Below are 16,485 nucleotides of genomic sequence, written 5' to 3'. Positions count from 1 at the left end.
AAGGTTCAGCTGAGGATTATAATATGTCAGTTTGACCCATACCTACAAAAATCCTGGACAGTTTCTAGAACAGTTTGCCATCGGCCAGTGGGTTGAGGTCCCCAGTTTAGGATTCCTTCAGGAAACGTGCTTGTTACTTGGGGATCCAGTCTTGTCCCCTCTAGGGCCCTAAGGTCAGAAAGTCTGCCATTTTCCCAGTACTGGGTGCCTTGGCTGGCCTTCTCCGATCCCTTGTCCCCAGGCCCCGGCTGCTCAGCTATGGACAGCCCGCAGGACTGCAGAGAGACTGCTGGCATGCCAAACTTGTCCTGCTTTTGGTTTAGGAAGTGGTGATTTGGGTTCTTGTTCACAAACCTCAGGGATCTTATGGTTGGACTTCTTCCCATCCGCTTCCTCCAGCCAGACTCAGTTTGATGATGGACCACTCTGAGAAAAGTTCGCCTCATCACAGACCCCTCTATTGAAGCGAGTCTACAGTCTGTCCAAGGGCTGAACAGCTGCTGCCCAACTCTCCTACTTGTTTAACTTGGGGCAGAAAGGTTCTGCTTAGTGTGTCACCTACCTGTTTTCTTACATCAAAATGCCTGTTGCTACTCACACGTGTGAGAAGACACCTTTAATCCAAGCTCCTCAGGAAGTGGAGCTAGTTCAGGCAGGAAAGTCTGTGCAACCCTTATGTCTGATAACCACCAAAAAGCCAGAAGTAGAAGTGGTAGAGTATCAGCCTTGAGACAATGCCCAGGCCTTGAATTCAAGACCTAATAGCAGAACCAGAAAGAAGCAGCAGATGAGGAAGTGGAGGAAGAGGAGGAGAGGAGGAAGAAGAGGAGAAGCCACCATGTTGGCATTGTTACTGCTGTGGGTTTTTTTTTCTTTGTTTTTGTTTTGTTTTGTGCTTGTTTCTTGATTTCCTCCTGTGAAGGAGAGAAAGGAGGATACTCTTCTATCCTTCCTCCTCATTATTCCTGATTCTAATAGTTCTCCTTGCCTGGGTGCCTCTAGACTCAACCTGGAAAGTGAGCCTACTGGCCACTCTGCCCAACTTTCTACCTTCTAGCCTGGTATAGAGAAAAGCTCTTTGCCAAGATGACCACCACGCTGCCGTTTAGTCCCTCCCTTTCTGCTCCCTCTTGAATCTTTTCCTACACAAGCTCTCCGGCTCTACCTTAGCTGTTCAGTCTCTGACAGAGGAGGCAATGATGAGCGAGACCCCAGGAGTTCAGGTTACCTGCAAATCTCTCAGGGTGAGTCCTCAGGGTGTCCATGAGCCTGGCAAAGGTGCGAAGCTCCACCCAAACCTGGCCAAGATGCTGGCTCTCTGGTGCATCCACGAGGACTTCTCGAAAATCTCGATACACCCTTGCCAAACTGTGGGAAGGACAAAGCATTAGCAATGAAGAAATAGCCACAATAAAAATTAACAATGAGGGGCTGGGAAGGTGACTTAGTGGTAGAGTGCTTGCCTTGCATTCATGAGGCCCTAGGTTCAATTTCTCAGCACCACATAAGTAGAAAAAGCTGGAAGTGGTGTTGTGGCTCAAGTGGTAGAGCGCTAGCCTTGAGCTGAAGAGCTGAGGGACAGCGCCCAGGCCCAGAGTTCAGGCCCATGACCAACCAAAAAAAATTAACAATGATAATACCAGTAATAATAACACTTTTGCAATAAAAAAATAGTATGTTTGATTTACCTGTATGCTTGATTTATATTATATGTCTTTAAAATATTGCCACAGCAAAAGAGGTAGGATTTTTTTTAGTACTGGGGTTTGAACCTCAGAACCTGGTAGTTGTCTCTTAGCTGATTTTCACTCGAGTGTAGTGCTCTACTACTTAGGCCACACTTTCAGTTCTGGCTTTTTTCCCCCTTCCTTCCTTCCTTTTCCTTCCTTCCTTCTTTCCTTCCTTTCTTTCTTTCTTTCTTTCTTTCTTTCTTTCTTTCTTTCTTTCTTTCTTTCTTTCTTTCTTTCTTTCTTTCTTTCTTTCTTTCTTTCTTTCTCTCTTTCTTTCTTGGCTAACTGAGATAAGAATCTCATGGGGAGCTGGGAAGGTGGCTTAGTGGAAGAGTGCTTGCCTAGCATGCATGAAGCCCTGGATTCCTCAGTACTACATAAACAGAAAGAAAAAAAATAAAAAGCCAGAAGTGGCACTGTGGCTCAAATGGTAGAGCGCTAGCCTTCAGCAAACAACAACAACAACAACAACAAAACCACAAAAAACAAAAACAAAAACCCCAGGGACAGTGTCCAGGCCCTGAGTTCAAGCCCCAGGATTAGGAAAAAAACAAAAAAAAAAACCCAACTCATTGGCTTTCCTTTTCAGGCTGGCTTCAAACCACAATCCTCAGATCTCATTCTCCTGAGTAGGTAGGATTGTAGATGTGAGCCACAAGAACCCAGATAAGGAATTTTTCTTCTTCCTTGTACATGAAGGATAACAGACAGGGGTGCGTGGTTTGTTCAGTGTTCCAATTTGAGAGGGCAGGCTCAGCTGTCCACCCCTGGATGAAGCTATCAACAGGATGACCATTGTGGGTAGGACTGGAGGCTCTTCCTAGACTTGACCCATTTCACCGAGACCTACTCTTCCACCCATTGGTGGCTCTGATAGCCACGCTCTGTCCATGGGCCCACCCTGTGTACACACATGCACATCATAGATGCATCACTACACACACACACACACACACACACACACACACACACACACACACACACACACACACACACACACACACACACACACCTTCTGCCAAGACTGATTGGACAGGGAAAAAGACATTGGGCCAGCCAGATGTGTACCTAGGAGATGAAATGAGGACCAGTGCTGTGCATTAGATGACCCTGAGGAGCAGGGGAGACTGTTCCATGGATGAGGGGGTGCTTAAAGGTCCGCACAGGAAGAGCTGGGCGGTAGCTCCCGACCACTCTCCACTTCTGTCCATTCCCTCCTCAGGCCTGCCTTGGCTTGGTGAGAAATCTTAACCAAGCCAAATCATGTATTTCCCCCAAGGTCCAAGCTTATTGTTGAATGGGTTTCTGTGCTTTGCAAGCAAAACAAACTTGGAGCGAGCTCTTTTTTTTTTTTATTGGATGAATGCAGTTTTCCTGATTCAAATGTCACGTCTTCCTCCCACTCCTCCATCTTCCCCAGGACCATCCGTACACAGTGTCAGTCCACCCCCAGCGGCGTGCAGCCTCCACTGACTTGTCTTCCAAGGCTCTCTGAGGAGCCTTGTGGCCCCTGGGTGGGGACCTCTTTTCAGGGCCTGCGAGGAATCGGAAGCTGAAAGTAGAGCTTTCTCGGGTGACGTTGGCCGCGATGGGAGTCCAGCTAGGAACCTCACTTCACTGATTTTCCTGGAAAGAATGGCACTCCCTTCTCTGCCATTCTGCCTATCTGATATTTATCAGCCGTGAATCATCACAGGCTTGCAGGCCATATTGTCTCTGCCACTTAGCACTGCTCTTGAGAGGAAAAAGCCCCATAGTCTCTCCCTCGTACGAAATGACCCCTCAGAGCATTAGGCTGACCTACCCATGTTCTTTTTTCCCAAACATGGATGCAGAATGTAGTGAGGATTTATATTAAGCTCCCCTAAAGAAAACAAACCAGTCACTACAGAGCGAAGGTTCCAGCTGAACTGACATCGTGTCACACAGGTAGGATAAAACCTACTTCCCACTAAGCCCTCCTAGACCTTTCCGGGATAAACTTTCCAAGGTACAGCGTGAGGGATGTCCCTGTCCGTGTTCCCTTGTGTCTGGCTACAGGAGGTGTTTAGATTCGAAAGTACTCCAAAGGTACTCTTCTTCTAGAGGATCTGACTTGAAATTCAGTCTTGGACCAGAGGTTACAAACTTGGAATTACACTGGACAATCTGTTTGGCTGCAGGGGTCTATTTTAGAGGTTAGGACTCATCCATTTTCAGCTGGTCTTCAGAATATTCTTGTTTCTTCTTCTGGTCTTCAGAATATTCTTGTTTCTTCTGTTTCGAACCATTGCTTAATCAGGTATCAGTGGCTTATGCCTGTAATCCTAGTTACTCAGGAGGCTGAGATCTGTGGAATTTGGTTCAAAACCGGCCTGAGCAGGAATGTCCATGAGACTCTTAACTCCAATTAGCCAACAAAATGCTGGAAGTCAATAACTCCAGGAAATGTAAATAAGAGATTTGTTTGGTTTTGTTTTTTGTCTTTTTTGTTCACTTGTCTGTCTTTGCGAGGGTAAGGGGAGCACAGAAATAAAGGATCAAAGGGTGAACAAATGCAGCTGTGGTTTTCACTAGAAGCTATGTTGAAAATAAATTATACTGTTGGTGGATGGGGCTAGGAGGGAAAAACTGGGAGAGAACAAGGAAAGGAGTGACCGTGTCCAAAAAGAAATGTACTCTTGGGCTGGGAAGGTGGCTCAGTGGTAGGGTGCTTGCCTTGCATGCCTGAGGCCCTGGGTTCGATTCCTCAGCACCACATAAGCAAAAAGAAAAAAAGCCAAAGTGGCGCTGTGCCTCAAGTGGTAGAGTGCTAGCCTTGAGCTGAAGAGCTGAGGGACAGCGCCCAGACCCAGAGTTCAGGCCCCGCGACCGGACCCCAAAAAGAAATGTACTCTTTACCTGACTTATGTAACTGTAACCACTCTGTGCATCACCATCATCACCATCACATCTTTTTTTTTTTTTTTGGCAGTTGTGGGGCCTGAACTCTGGGCCTGGGTGCTGTCCCTCAGCTCTTCAGTTCAAGGCCAGCGCTCTACCACTTGAGCCACAATGCCACTTCCGGCTTTTTCTGCTTATATGGTGCTGAGGAATCAAACCCAGGACCTCATGCATGCAAGGCAAGTGCTTTTCCACTGAGCTACCTTCCCAGCCACACCATTACATTTTGAAAAAACAAAACAAAAACAAAAACAGAAGTGGAGCTGTGGTTCAAGTGAGTGTGCCAGTCTTGAATGAAAAAGGCCAGAAGTCAGTGCTCAGGCCCTGAGTTCAAGCCTCCGTACTAGTGCTCTCTCTCTCTCTCTCTCTCTCACACACACACACACATACACACACCTCCAGAACCACTGTTCTTAAGCCACATTCTAAGATCTGACTCTCTGGAACATTAGTAGCAATTTTAACAGAGAATTTGGACTTTGTCATTTTCTCCCAAGGAATAAATTTTATCCCACCAACCTTATTTCATCAATCCTTGAAATTACTCCCTGACATTTTTCTTAGCCCTTAGATGTCTAAAAAAGTTCTGAAAGACACAGAGATGAGTCTGGGTGACCTGAGCAAAGGGTGCTGAGGGAGAGCTGAGTGTCCCCTTCATAGTACCCCCACCCAGACACATGGAGGCCACAAGATGGTGGACACATGCCACCAGATTGTAGGTCACTCCTCGGAAAGCTAAGGACCAAGAAATCTTGTTCATGTGGCTTTCCTTCAACAGTTCCTCCCCCAAATGTCCTGCCACTAATAGGGAGAGAAAACATGCTGTGGCCATAACCAGTTAGGGGATGGAGCGGCCATGAAGTCACTTCTTCAGGGTTCCATGCTCTGTGTGGACAGGCAGGTGTGTAAGGAGGGGAATGAGTAGGGGGTGCAACCTCCGCTTACCCAATGGGAACCTTAGCAACTTACATGGAGTTGTTATAGTTTGACACAATGCCAGGAGATTCCCCCGGGGTGGGGCTTCGAAAACAAGGATTGTTCACATTGCAGAAAATCCCCTGGAGCCATGGCAACATTCCTGCTGAGGGCATCGCCTTGTTGGGAAAATGGCCTTTTAAACAGGGAATGAATGAAGACAGGAAAGAGTTAGTTGAGGAGGTCAAGCAGGCCCTAGCAGTGGGGTCCTCTTCCAGAAGGAATGTGGCCCCTCTGGAGCTCTGTTTCACTCAGTGTTCATGAATAGGAGCATCTTCTGCAGGCCAGGGCTTGGGCTGGGTGCTGGAGCCCCCTCCTAGGGAGGAGGCAGAGAACAGGTCTCCTGGAAGCCTGGCCATACGTGGGGAGGAGGAACTGAGATGGGGCACATCAGTTCCCCCAAAGGAGAGTATTAGCTCAGGAAGGGTGCAGAAGGCTGTGGTGTGTACCTGGGCCGGGGGGGGGGTGGTGGTGGTAAGGAGACAACCTCACTCCACCCTGCCACGGCCAGGTTGCAGGTTCAGGGCTTCTAGAGGGAGCTGCAGAAGCAAGACTTTATTGGGGCGTGAGGCTGACTGAGAAATGGGAGCTGGGCCTCTCACGGGGTTTGCTGTTGGCTCCTGATATTCCAGGGTTCTGCAGCATAACATTTTTTAAAAAAATTTATTTATTTTTTAATTTTTTTCTTGCCAGTCCTGGGGCTTGAACTCAGAGCTTGGGTGCTGTCCCTGAGCTGTTTTGCTCAAGGTTGGCACTCTATTACTTGAGTCATAACACCACTTCTGGCTTTTTCCGAATAGTTTATTGGAGATGAGAGTCTCATGGACTTTCCTGGGTGGGCTGGCTTTGAACTGTGATCCTCAGATCTCAGCCTCCTGAGTAGCGAGGATTATAGGCATGAGACAGTGGCAACTGGCTAACGTTTTATTAAGTATCATTTATGATTGTAATAGCGTCTTCTTGACTCATTTTTCCTCCTAGCATCCAGTAATAACACAACCCCTAACTCAGTGTTTGAAAAATAGACCTAACTTGGTGTAAGAGAACTTTCTATAATCTTTTTTTTAAATGGGTAAGAATTTAAGAATAGGCAAATAATATTAATAGAATAATAATAATAATAATACATCCCTTCAGCCCCACATTTAAGTATTTGCTTAGAGTAATTAAAACATCAGAATTTTTGCAGTCCTGTTCTGGTGCATTGGAGCAGCCATGCAACATGAAACAATGGGAATGCTCCCCTAAGCTCTCCTCCCCCCACCCTTTATCCTCCACCCTCCCACCCCCTGCCCAAGACCTTCTTAAAAGGAGAGGACACGCAGTGTCTCTGGTCCGCCCAGGCTGCCCGGCCATGCTCACATTGGTGTTGGCTGTAGAGCGGGTTAGCATTCCTTAGCCAGATCAAGATGAGAAACAAGGATAAAGGCCATACTAGTTCCACCACAAAGCGAATCTGAGGAAAGAAAACAGAAAGAGAAAGACCAATGGTGCCAGGAGATTCCTGGAGACTTCACCAGAGCAGACACATATCCTCTGGGGGCTGCAGGGCTGGGCTGTGGGGGCCAGGGGACTGCACACATCGCAGTGCCCCATACCGGTGCTGTGGAGCTGTAAACTTCCTGTGCCTGTGGTTGCAACACTGCAGGTCAGCCCAGTACTCACGTGTTTGTGGTGTTGGTGGCACTATCATTGTAGCACCCACTGTGGGTCAGGTAAACAAGCGTAACACATACAATTATGGGCAGGACATAATACCCAATAATGCTAATAAATAACCATGTTATTGGGTGTATTCCTATTCTATGCGTGTTATCATTATTTTAGAGTGCTTTGCCTACTGATAAAAAAAAAATATGCTGAGTTAAGTCAGCCCCATACACCTGCTGTTTATCATGTCTCTGAATTGCATCATTTTCTTGTGTGCTCGATTTAATCTTGTGTTTTGTTCCTCATGGCTACACCAAACACACTCATACCATATGACCATAACAGCCTAGGGGGTCTATGAGGCTATGCCATATAAGTTTGGCTGAACGTGCTGTATGATTTCTAAAATGACAAAATCACCTAGTAAGCATTTCTTAGTAGACCTTGCTTCTTTTGTCCTGCCTCCTATGCCACCTCTAACCAATCAGATTTTGTGTTAATCTGGGTTCCTCTCTGCCTTTATTTCTGAAAACAGCCTTGGCTTGAGATGGCTGTAAAGGAACACGGTGTTTCATCAGTGCATACTGCTGCCGATTCTGCACCAGAAACCCACTTCCCACCCCCAGATCTTGCATATCTAACAAGCTCCCAGGTCATGTTGGTGCCTTGGTGGTAAAGTTTTCATCGTGTACCTCTCCTTCTGCACAAGGGAAAAGATTCCTAGAGGCCAGGTGACTTGTTCAGTGACAGCCTGGGAAGCAAAGCCCAGCTTTCTACCTCCAGGGCCAGGCTCTTTCTGGCCCTCCCCATTACCTCATCTTCTAGTGCTTAATAGACCTCATAGGCAGTCATGGAATGAATTAATGAATGAACCAATGAGCAAATGGCTGTGAAATACTGTGAGCCACATTAAAGTCAACAGAAATCTGGCTCACATTTTTCAATACCTTCACTTCCTTCTGTCATTTAAAGAAAGCAAGGTATAGTGCCAGAAGTTTTGGCCCCAGAAGAGGCAGCTGATACCCACACTGGGTGGAAAGTTGGTATTTAAATGTAAACTCAAGTTAGAGCTTAAAGATTCCTGAATCCAAAAGAGCCTGTTGGTTCTTAGAGTTCAATCTCTGGCCCTACACACAAAGCTGAGGGTTGGAGGTGTGAAATTACAGAGGGGAATGAGAATTAAAGAATCAAATGGTTCTTCTACTCAAGCCCTTCTCCACAGACTTTAGGAAGGAAACTCATAAATTCCAATGGAGACCATAAGCAGACCAGACTGCCAGGAAAAGAGACTTGAGACTATACAGATCAGCTGGGAGCTGTTCACATGGTCTTTCATTTAACCCTTTATTGAGAACATGAACCTGTTCTCAGCAACCTATAAGTGCTTAATATATGTCTCTTTCTTCCTATATTCTTGATTTTAAAAAAAGTTACTGGGTACTGGTGGCTTATGCCTGTAATCCTAGCTACTGAGGAAGTTGAGATCTGAGGATTGTGGTTCAAAACCAGATTAGGCAAAAGAGTCCATAAGAATCTCCAATGAACCATCCTAAAACCAGAAATGGTGCTGTGGCTCAACATGGTAGAGTAGTAGCCTTGAGCACAAAAGCTCAGGGACAGGCTCACGTGCAGAGTTCAAGCCCTATGACTGATGAAAGGAAGGAAGGAAGAAAGAAAGAAAGAAAGAAAGAAAGAAAGAAAGAAAGAAAGAAAGAAAGAAAGAAAGAAAGAAAGAAAGAAAGGAAGAAAGAAAGAAAGAAAGAAAGGAAGGAAGGAAGGAAAGAAAGAGAGAGAGAGAAAATTTAAAAGTCCATAATAAATTCCCATCAAATATTTATGGACTGAGTGAACCCTTGTCAAGCCTGTTCTAGGAAGCTTCTTCAGGAAAGCTGGAGGTAAACCAAGGGCTGAGGCCATCCACAGTCTTCAGATTTAACAAACTGCACCCCTCAAATCCATTGACACTGGCTTCACCCCTTCTAGGTAAGGTTAGGGAGCAGGTTCAGCAAGATAGTAATGTGAGTGACAGTTGCAAGTGATGAAACTGGAAGTTGTTCACCAAGGAAGCAAGACAGCCAACCCGGATTCTTCTCATCTGACTCCCCTGGAAACAATTGCTTGTAATGTTGGCTTTCTTTCAAATGAATGGGGCTGCCTTCCTCACAGTGATGTCTATCTGGGAGTGGTCTGGTATGTTAAATGCTGATGCTGATTTGGGAGTGGGAAGATCCAAGTTTCAACCACTTTGGGGCTTGCTTAACCTCTGAGTCTCGGTGTTCTTACCTATGAGACAGGACTGCCATTTTGACCTGCAGGCTGCACTGGTAGTTAAGAGTGGACCACTCAGGAGCCGAGTACTGGGGTTCCTATCCAGCCTTTCCTTGTCTCAGGCATATGACCTTGGTGACCCATTCGAGCTCTCCCTGCCTCCGTCTCACCTGTAACATGGAGGTGATACCAGGCCCTGCGCCTCAGCATCATTTTGGTAATGAGGTGAATTAATCGTGCCAACCACAGAAAGCAAGCTGTGGCACATGGTAACACCCAGTCCACATGGGCCATGGGTGAATATCCTGTAGCATTGTCACAGGGGTCACAGGGGCATTGTAGGTGACAGCAGATGAAGACAGATGTACAAGAACATACACCTAAGATCAACTTCAAGCTCTTAAGCCCGCCCTCCACTGACATTTGTGTCTCTTCCCTTCGTGGATTCAGAGTTCTGGCACCTGCCACCTTGGAAACACAGAGCTTCCTAAGAAACCGATTACCCACTGTCCCCTACAAGAGGGGCTTGCCCAGGGAGGTGGGGAGAGCCAGCTAGTCTTGCCCTTTTGTTTTACGGATGGGATTTCTAGACTCACACGAATATGCACCCTTCCTCTAGGAAATGTGAGGCACTTACTCTTGTATTTTTGAAAGGATCTGGTCTGTGCATTGTATTGGGATTAAAAAGTCCTCTATCGATGGAAGGTAGGGTCAAAATCCCCCTTTTCTTTCTGCTTTCTTCACTTCAGGTCTGGTACAGCTTTGCCTGTGTCCTTGTTCACATCTCTGACTTAAGCCTTTTGTGTTTTGCTCATGATTCAGCCCCCTCGCCCCCACCCCCAACAACCACCCAGATTGTTCACCTAGATCAACAGCTCTTACATGGCTGCAGGCTGGGAATGTGTGGGCATCTCAGGCCAAGCTCCATGGGACGTCAGATTTTTCCCCCCCAACATTTCTATAGGTACCAGTGGCTCACATCTGTAATCCTAGTTACTCAGGAGGCTGAGATCTGAGATCATGGTTCAAAGCCAGGTTGTGCAGCAAAGTCTGAAAGACTCTTATCTACAATTGACCAGCAAGAAGCCAAAAGTAGAGTTGTAGCCTCAATTGGTAAGTGCTAGTCTTGAGCAACAAAACTCAGGGACAGTGCCCAGGCCCCATGGGTTTGAATACACACACACACACACACACACACACACACACACACACACACACACACACACACACACTCACACATGTGCATGTGCACATGCACAAAAATGAAACAGAAAAAAAACGTTTTTCAATATACAAACAAGGCTGAGAATCACTGGGTCTTGGTGTGGTCGGAAATCTTTGAAAACCTTTTGAGGGGTCAATGTTACTGCTCTCTGAATGTGAGCTTTGGAGGGGCTTCACAGTTTGCCTTAACCCCTACACAAAGACCACCAGGGCCTTTTCCTCCTCCCCCTAGAATCTTGCTTTGTACCCCGACCTCAGAAGCAACCTTGTCCTGGATGCTCAGCTATGCTCCCACATACCCTAGGGAGAAATTCCACAGCATAATCAAAAACATGTTTCCAGAGCAGCTTGGGTTCCCTCTACCTCTTCACTCTAAACATGTCTGTAACTTTAATTAAGCCCAGTTGAAGCTCACAAGGAGTCTGTGGAATTTTTTTTTTCCAAAACCAAACTGGCATTTACTTGTTCTCTCCGCCTCCTCCCGTTCTTGCTTTACCATTCATTCTGTGTGGAGGTAGACGGGCTCCTGGTGTGGGGTGGAGGGGCAGAGTTGTGCTTACTGTTTTTAAATTTAGCCAGTTAGATTTTCTTCCCTTCCTCTCTGTTTTCCATTTAGAAGGCAGTAGCCAAGACTGGAAATAAGAGGTGTAATCCTCTCTCCTGGGCTGGGATCCCAGATGGGACCCAAGCCTGGTTAAAAGCCATCCAGAGCCTCATACACGGAAGCTGGCTGCCCAGTCCCCCTCCATCCATCATGCTGGGCCCAGGACTAGAGGCCACTGCTCCCCCAGTGCCCAGGTCTAGGGTCCAGGAAGTGAGCCCTCTACTCTCAAGTCTTTAAGGCCTTCCTCCTTGTCCTGTCTTGATCTGAAGCTAGATGGATACTTAGGGAGAGGCTCTAGGAAATGCCCAGGGACCCTTGCTGTGGGTCTCACACCTAGTGATGTTTACAGATCCCACTGATGCTGGCCAGACAGAGTCAGTGGGAGGCCCATGTGGAGTTCTGTCCTCCAGCCCAGGGTCTCATCTGACCTCACCACCCACCCCTACCCTATGCTTTCTTCTTCTCCACAGTCACACTTGTGTTTCCACTGAGTGATTATGATAGTCAGCCTCCTTCTTCCTAGCTCTGAATCCCCTAAGGGAAGGGGCGGTGTCCAGTTCATCTTGGTACAGGTGAACATGCAGCATGAGAAATTATCCAGCCCCTCTTAGTGATCTCCACGAGCTGTCGGTTCTATAAACCTGTAAGAGTACACTACAATGCATGTGTTTGCTTGTACTGGAGTCACACTTGGTTTGAGTCCCAGGTTCAACCCACCCTAGCCCCTCATTCCTATGAATAGAGATAATGGAGGTCTTTTCTGGAGCTGTTGTGAGTATTGAATGAGGTAATTCATCTAGTACTGTGCCAGGCATTTAGTAATACTGGGAACAAACATTAGCCAAAAAAAAAAAGAGGGAGGAGAACAGAGATGTGAAGACTTTTATCTTCTGTCTTTAGGAACTGAGAAGAAGTATAGGGAAATTTATTATAGGTTTTTCTGTTTTCTTTTTCTAGTACAGGGATTTGAATTTGGAGCCTTAAGCTCTTACCTGGCTTGCTTTTTTTCTTTTTTTTTTTTTTTTTAACTCAAACTGGTGCTCTATCACTTGAGTCACAGCTCCAGTTCCAGCTTTTTGTTGCTTAATTGGAGTGAATTGTTTCCTGGACTTTTCTGCCTTGGCTGGCTGTGACCTGTGATCCTCAGATCTCAGCCTCCTCAGTAGCTAGGAATACAAGTACAAGCCACCAGCATCTGGCCATGTTACCTGTTTTTACTCTTGCTTTGCTCAAAGCAGTAAACATCTAAGACCATGAAATTTCTATTAAAAGTTATAGATTGCATGTGAAGTATTTTTCTTAGTGCAACCAATTTCTAAAAGCAGAAGTTTCCAGAAGAACCACTGATGCCTTTCAGAACTACTAGGAGATGTAGGATATGCCTCAATCTTATCCAGACATCTTGAAAACTCCCAGGGTATGGTACCCATATAGGTCATTAGGATGGCATCAAAAGAAAGCTATCTTTGGTGAGGCCCAGCCCTTAGAAGATGCCCACAGCCATGGCTGGCAGCCTGAATGACTCCATCCCCTGGGATCATGCTGTGGAGAAGCCCAGACTCCCTAAATAGGAAGATGCCCACCATTGCCTGGGAAAGGGAGCAGAGATTAGGAGGCCTTCTGAGTCAGACCTTGTCTCTGAAAATTGCATTAGTCCCCAAACCAGCAACATGCTGCCCAAGAGAATGGGACCATTACAGGCCAGCAATGAGGGCCATTAAAAAGACATTGAGGGCAAAACAAACTGCCCATCTTAATTCCTTGTGGACAAGAGCAAGGGGAGAGGGGTGGAGAAGAGAGGGAAGAGACATGAAGGAAGGGAAGAAGGGTGAGAGAGAGAAAATGCAAGAGAGGGAGTGAGAAATTGGATTTTCTTCAGTGATACATAGCCAATATGTGTTGTGCAGGCCACGACTGTGTGGTTGTTTTCCTTTACCATTGTATGCGGTGACTATTACTTGAACGAAGGAATGAATGAAAAACAGTGAATATATTTAACAGTGAATCTTGGTCATGATTGGTCAATATTTTCATTCAAGAAATGAAGCTCCTGGAAAGGATGGAGACTCCGATTCCTGAGAGGCCTTACTTGTGGCACAAATGATGTCAGTGCTAATTTAGATAGTAGTGTATCCTGCGGACAACACTGTCTCCACAGATGATTGAGTTCGAACCCGGCCTCCTCCTCCAGCATCCTTGTGTCTCATCAAAGTTATATGGCAGCTGCTGGACTAGCTCTATGGGGAGTGTGCCTGCTGCAGCTACCTTTGCTGACAGTCACTAAGCTGTTGTCCCTTTGTTCCAAAATCCTGGCCTGGGACAACTCCTTCTTGAGTCTGCACTTTCGACCAATTGTTAAGGCCCAGTAGCAGCAGCCTCCTCATGTCAGCTCCACTGACTTCTGGTTTTTGATGTTATCTTTAATAATCTCACTGCAAGACATTTCTTAAAATTATCTTTAAGTAGTTGTACAAAGGATCTGGATTCAACATATCAACTTAGGAGTACAATGCTTCTTGATCCATATCTCCTTTTTAATCATTCTCTTCTATTGATACCATTTTCCCCCCCCTCCATCCTCAGAGCTGAGTTCTGCAATCCTACCTCTCCACAACACATTGGAGTTTTCCTTTACTCTCTGGGATGCTAGCTGTGTGCTTCCCTGATACCCTCCTTCCCCCACCCTCCCCTAAAGCTGGTGTCCCCGTCTAGCCTGTGGTTTGCCATTAGCTGATCTCAGCCCTCCCATTTCCCACCCTGGCCCCTCCCTTCCTCCTCTTTTCAGCTCCTTGAGTCATTTGGCATTGGCAGAACACAATAAGGCTGTAGGGGAGTATATTATTGCTTTAGAATTATGTATTCATTCCTTCACTTTCCCAGAAAAATTAGACAGAGGCCATCTGGGGGTGGTCACATTTCTCATTCTCAAAACATCTGTCTGATTTCCCCAGTCAACATGGTAGCCCAACCAGAGGGCAAATCGCTGTCATGCTTTGCAGTCCCTCATCTGGCCCATCTGGGTATCTGATTATTGAAGAGGCTCAGTAGATGTGTATGGTGTTCAAGAATACATTGCAATCATTGAGTCTAAGATGTAGTTTTATTATGATTATTTTTTGCACAAAGAAAGACAAGAATGGGACTTGTGGTGCACTGTATCCCATTGTTAAAATGGGTGAAATGACTGTCTCTGTGCCAGGAGGCCAGTTGCTGTTTTTGTTTTCCTTTGAACCTGTGCTGGAGTTTAGGATTCATGTTCACTAGGTGTTGTGGTTTGGACCGGCAGGTGCCAAAAACCGGAAACAACGAGCCAGTGATGGCTTGATATCCTGAGGGGGGGGGGGTGTTTGGAAGAAAGGTGGGCCCTCGGTAAGCTTATATAGTGGGGGTTGGGGTGGGAGGATATTTTAATGGGGCCAAGGAGAGGGAGGCACAATATCCTGTGAAGGGTACTTGTCAGAGAGGTGCACAGCTTCAGAGCAACATGGCGGCAAAGACCCTCACATCCCACCCCCACGCCACCCCATGCTTCTAACCCTCTCGCCTGTCACACACCTCCCCTTCAGACGACAGACAGAAGCCATTACCTTTTGCCTTTTCCGCAGGGTCCAGTTTTTCCAGAGCAAAAGCTGTATCTGTCTAGCGAAGCCCATGCTGGTGAGCACCCTCGGCCCTGGGGCTCAGCCGCAGCCAGGGCTTTGACAGCAGGGGACGTAAACAGTCCAGGCCACCTCTGGCTCAGGCCACTGTGCCCTTCTGGTGATTAAAGGCTACTTTTCCTCTGCAAACATAATCCCATTTAATTACATGTAATCCCTTTGTCTGCGAGAGGAGGCAGGCACTGCATTGGCTCCTTTTTTTCAGAAGAAAAAGAAAGCCCAGCACTAAGGGAACTTTCAGGGGGAGGGGGGATGAAGTCAATGGGAAAGCCATGTCTAGGCTCTTCTCCTCCATCCAAGGGGCTCCTGGGGTTTCTGAGGAAGAGATCCCTGACCTTTAAGTTTGATACAAAAATCTCTTTACATTTTTTTCTACAATAGCCTAACATGAACTGCCACACAGGATTTTGACTTGTCTCCCTTTAAGTCTCATCAGCTCACTTGCCTGAGCTGAGACATGATGAGATTTCCTTTATAGCCCCTTGTCTTGCTCTATAATGACTTCAGGCCAGCTGATTAGCTAGTCCTGCCTGCCTCTGAGCTGTGCTGAAATTAAGAACAAAAACAAAAACAGTAGAACGTTGCTGGTTTAGCAGGACAGAATCCACAATTGATTAGCAATGTCTGTCATGGGCTAGGACATAAGGCAGGGCAGCTGATTGCTATTTATTATCATTCTAACTTGGCAGGTGGTCTGTGGTGAGGTAGGTTGATTATCAGGTAATGGATTGCAAAAGATATCCCAAACACAAGCCTTCCTGATACTTCACAATAGAACTTTTGTCTTGATCAACTCAAACCTCAGATTTTTTTTTCCTCTTTGAAAAATTCTAGACTTGTGAGACCTCAATGGGACTGAAATAGAGTAGGAAAAGATGCTAAGTTTGTGGAACTCTTGGACTGGTTGTAAATGTGAGCGATGATAAAGAATAACTGAAGGAGTATATGTAATGAAAGACATGAAGACTTTGCTTTTTAGCCGAACGAGATAGTTTCTACTCTGGATGTTAAAAAGGCTCCTTAGAGGTACTGGCATTTAGGATAGGCTTGATCAACATTAAGGTGTGTGTGTGTGTGTGTGTGTGTGTGTGTGTGTGTGTGTGTGTGTGTGTTTACTGAGAGTTGAGCTCTAGGCCTTGCATTCTAGCTTGGCTTTTTCACTAAAGGCTGACACTCTACCACTCTGGCCACATCTTCATTCCCAACTTTTTGCTGGTTATTTGGAGATAAGTATTTCACTGGGTTTATCTGACCAGGCTTGCTTTGAATCTTGATTCTCAGATTACTGGCATAAGCCACTGGTGCCTGAATCAAACTAACATTTTACAGTACACATAGGATGTGCCATAACTGTTAAGTGATTTTAAACATCTTATTTTATTCTTATTTTAATTTTGTAAGGTAGGTATCTTCTCTTCTTTACACATGAAATCTCTTGATGACCAGTGAGATT

General features: G+C 46.1%; 1 protein-coding gene across 1 annotated transcript in view; it reads right to left on the bottom strand.

Annotated features, from left to right (window-relative positions):
• The window catches only part of Abca4 (ATP binding cassette subfamily A member 4), a 127,959-nt gene extending 112,933 nt beyond the window's left edge, over positions 1-15,026 (bottom strand). The window contains exons 1-4 of the mRNA XM_042683963.1: positions 14,961-15,026; positions 6,990-7,083; positions 5,622-5,763; positions 1,229-1,368 (exon numbers count right to left, since the gene is read on the bottom strand). Of these exons, the coding sequence (XP_042539897.1) occupies positions 1,229-1,368; positions 5,622-5,763; positions 6,990-7,083; positions 14,961-15,026 (442 nt within the window). The remainder of the gene's footprint in view (positions 1-1,228; positions 1,369-5,621; positions 5,764-6,989; positions 7,084-14,960) is intronic.
• Positions 15,027-16,485: the final 1,459 nt, after the last annotated feature.

Source organism: Dipodomys spectabilis, unplaced genomic scaffold (assembly GCF_019054845.1).
Source record: "Dipodomys spectabilis isolate Male_0828 unplaced genomic scaffold, ASM1905484v1 ptg000002l, whole genome shotgun sequence".
NCBI classification, from domain to species: domain Eukaryota; kingdom Metazoa; phylum Chordata; class Mammalia; order Rodentia; family Heteromyidae; genus Dipodomys; species Dipodomys spectabilis.
Note: the sequence above shows the minus strand (reverse complement) of the source record. Positions and strands in the feature narration are given on the sequence as shown.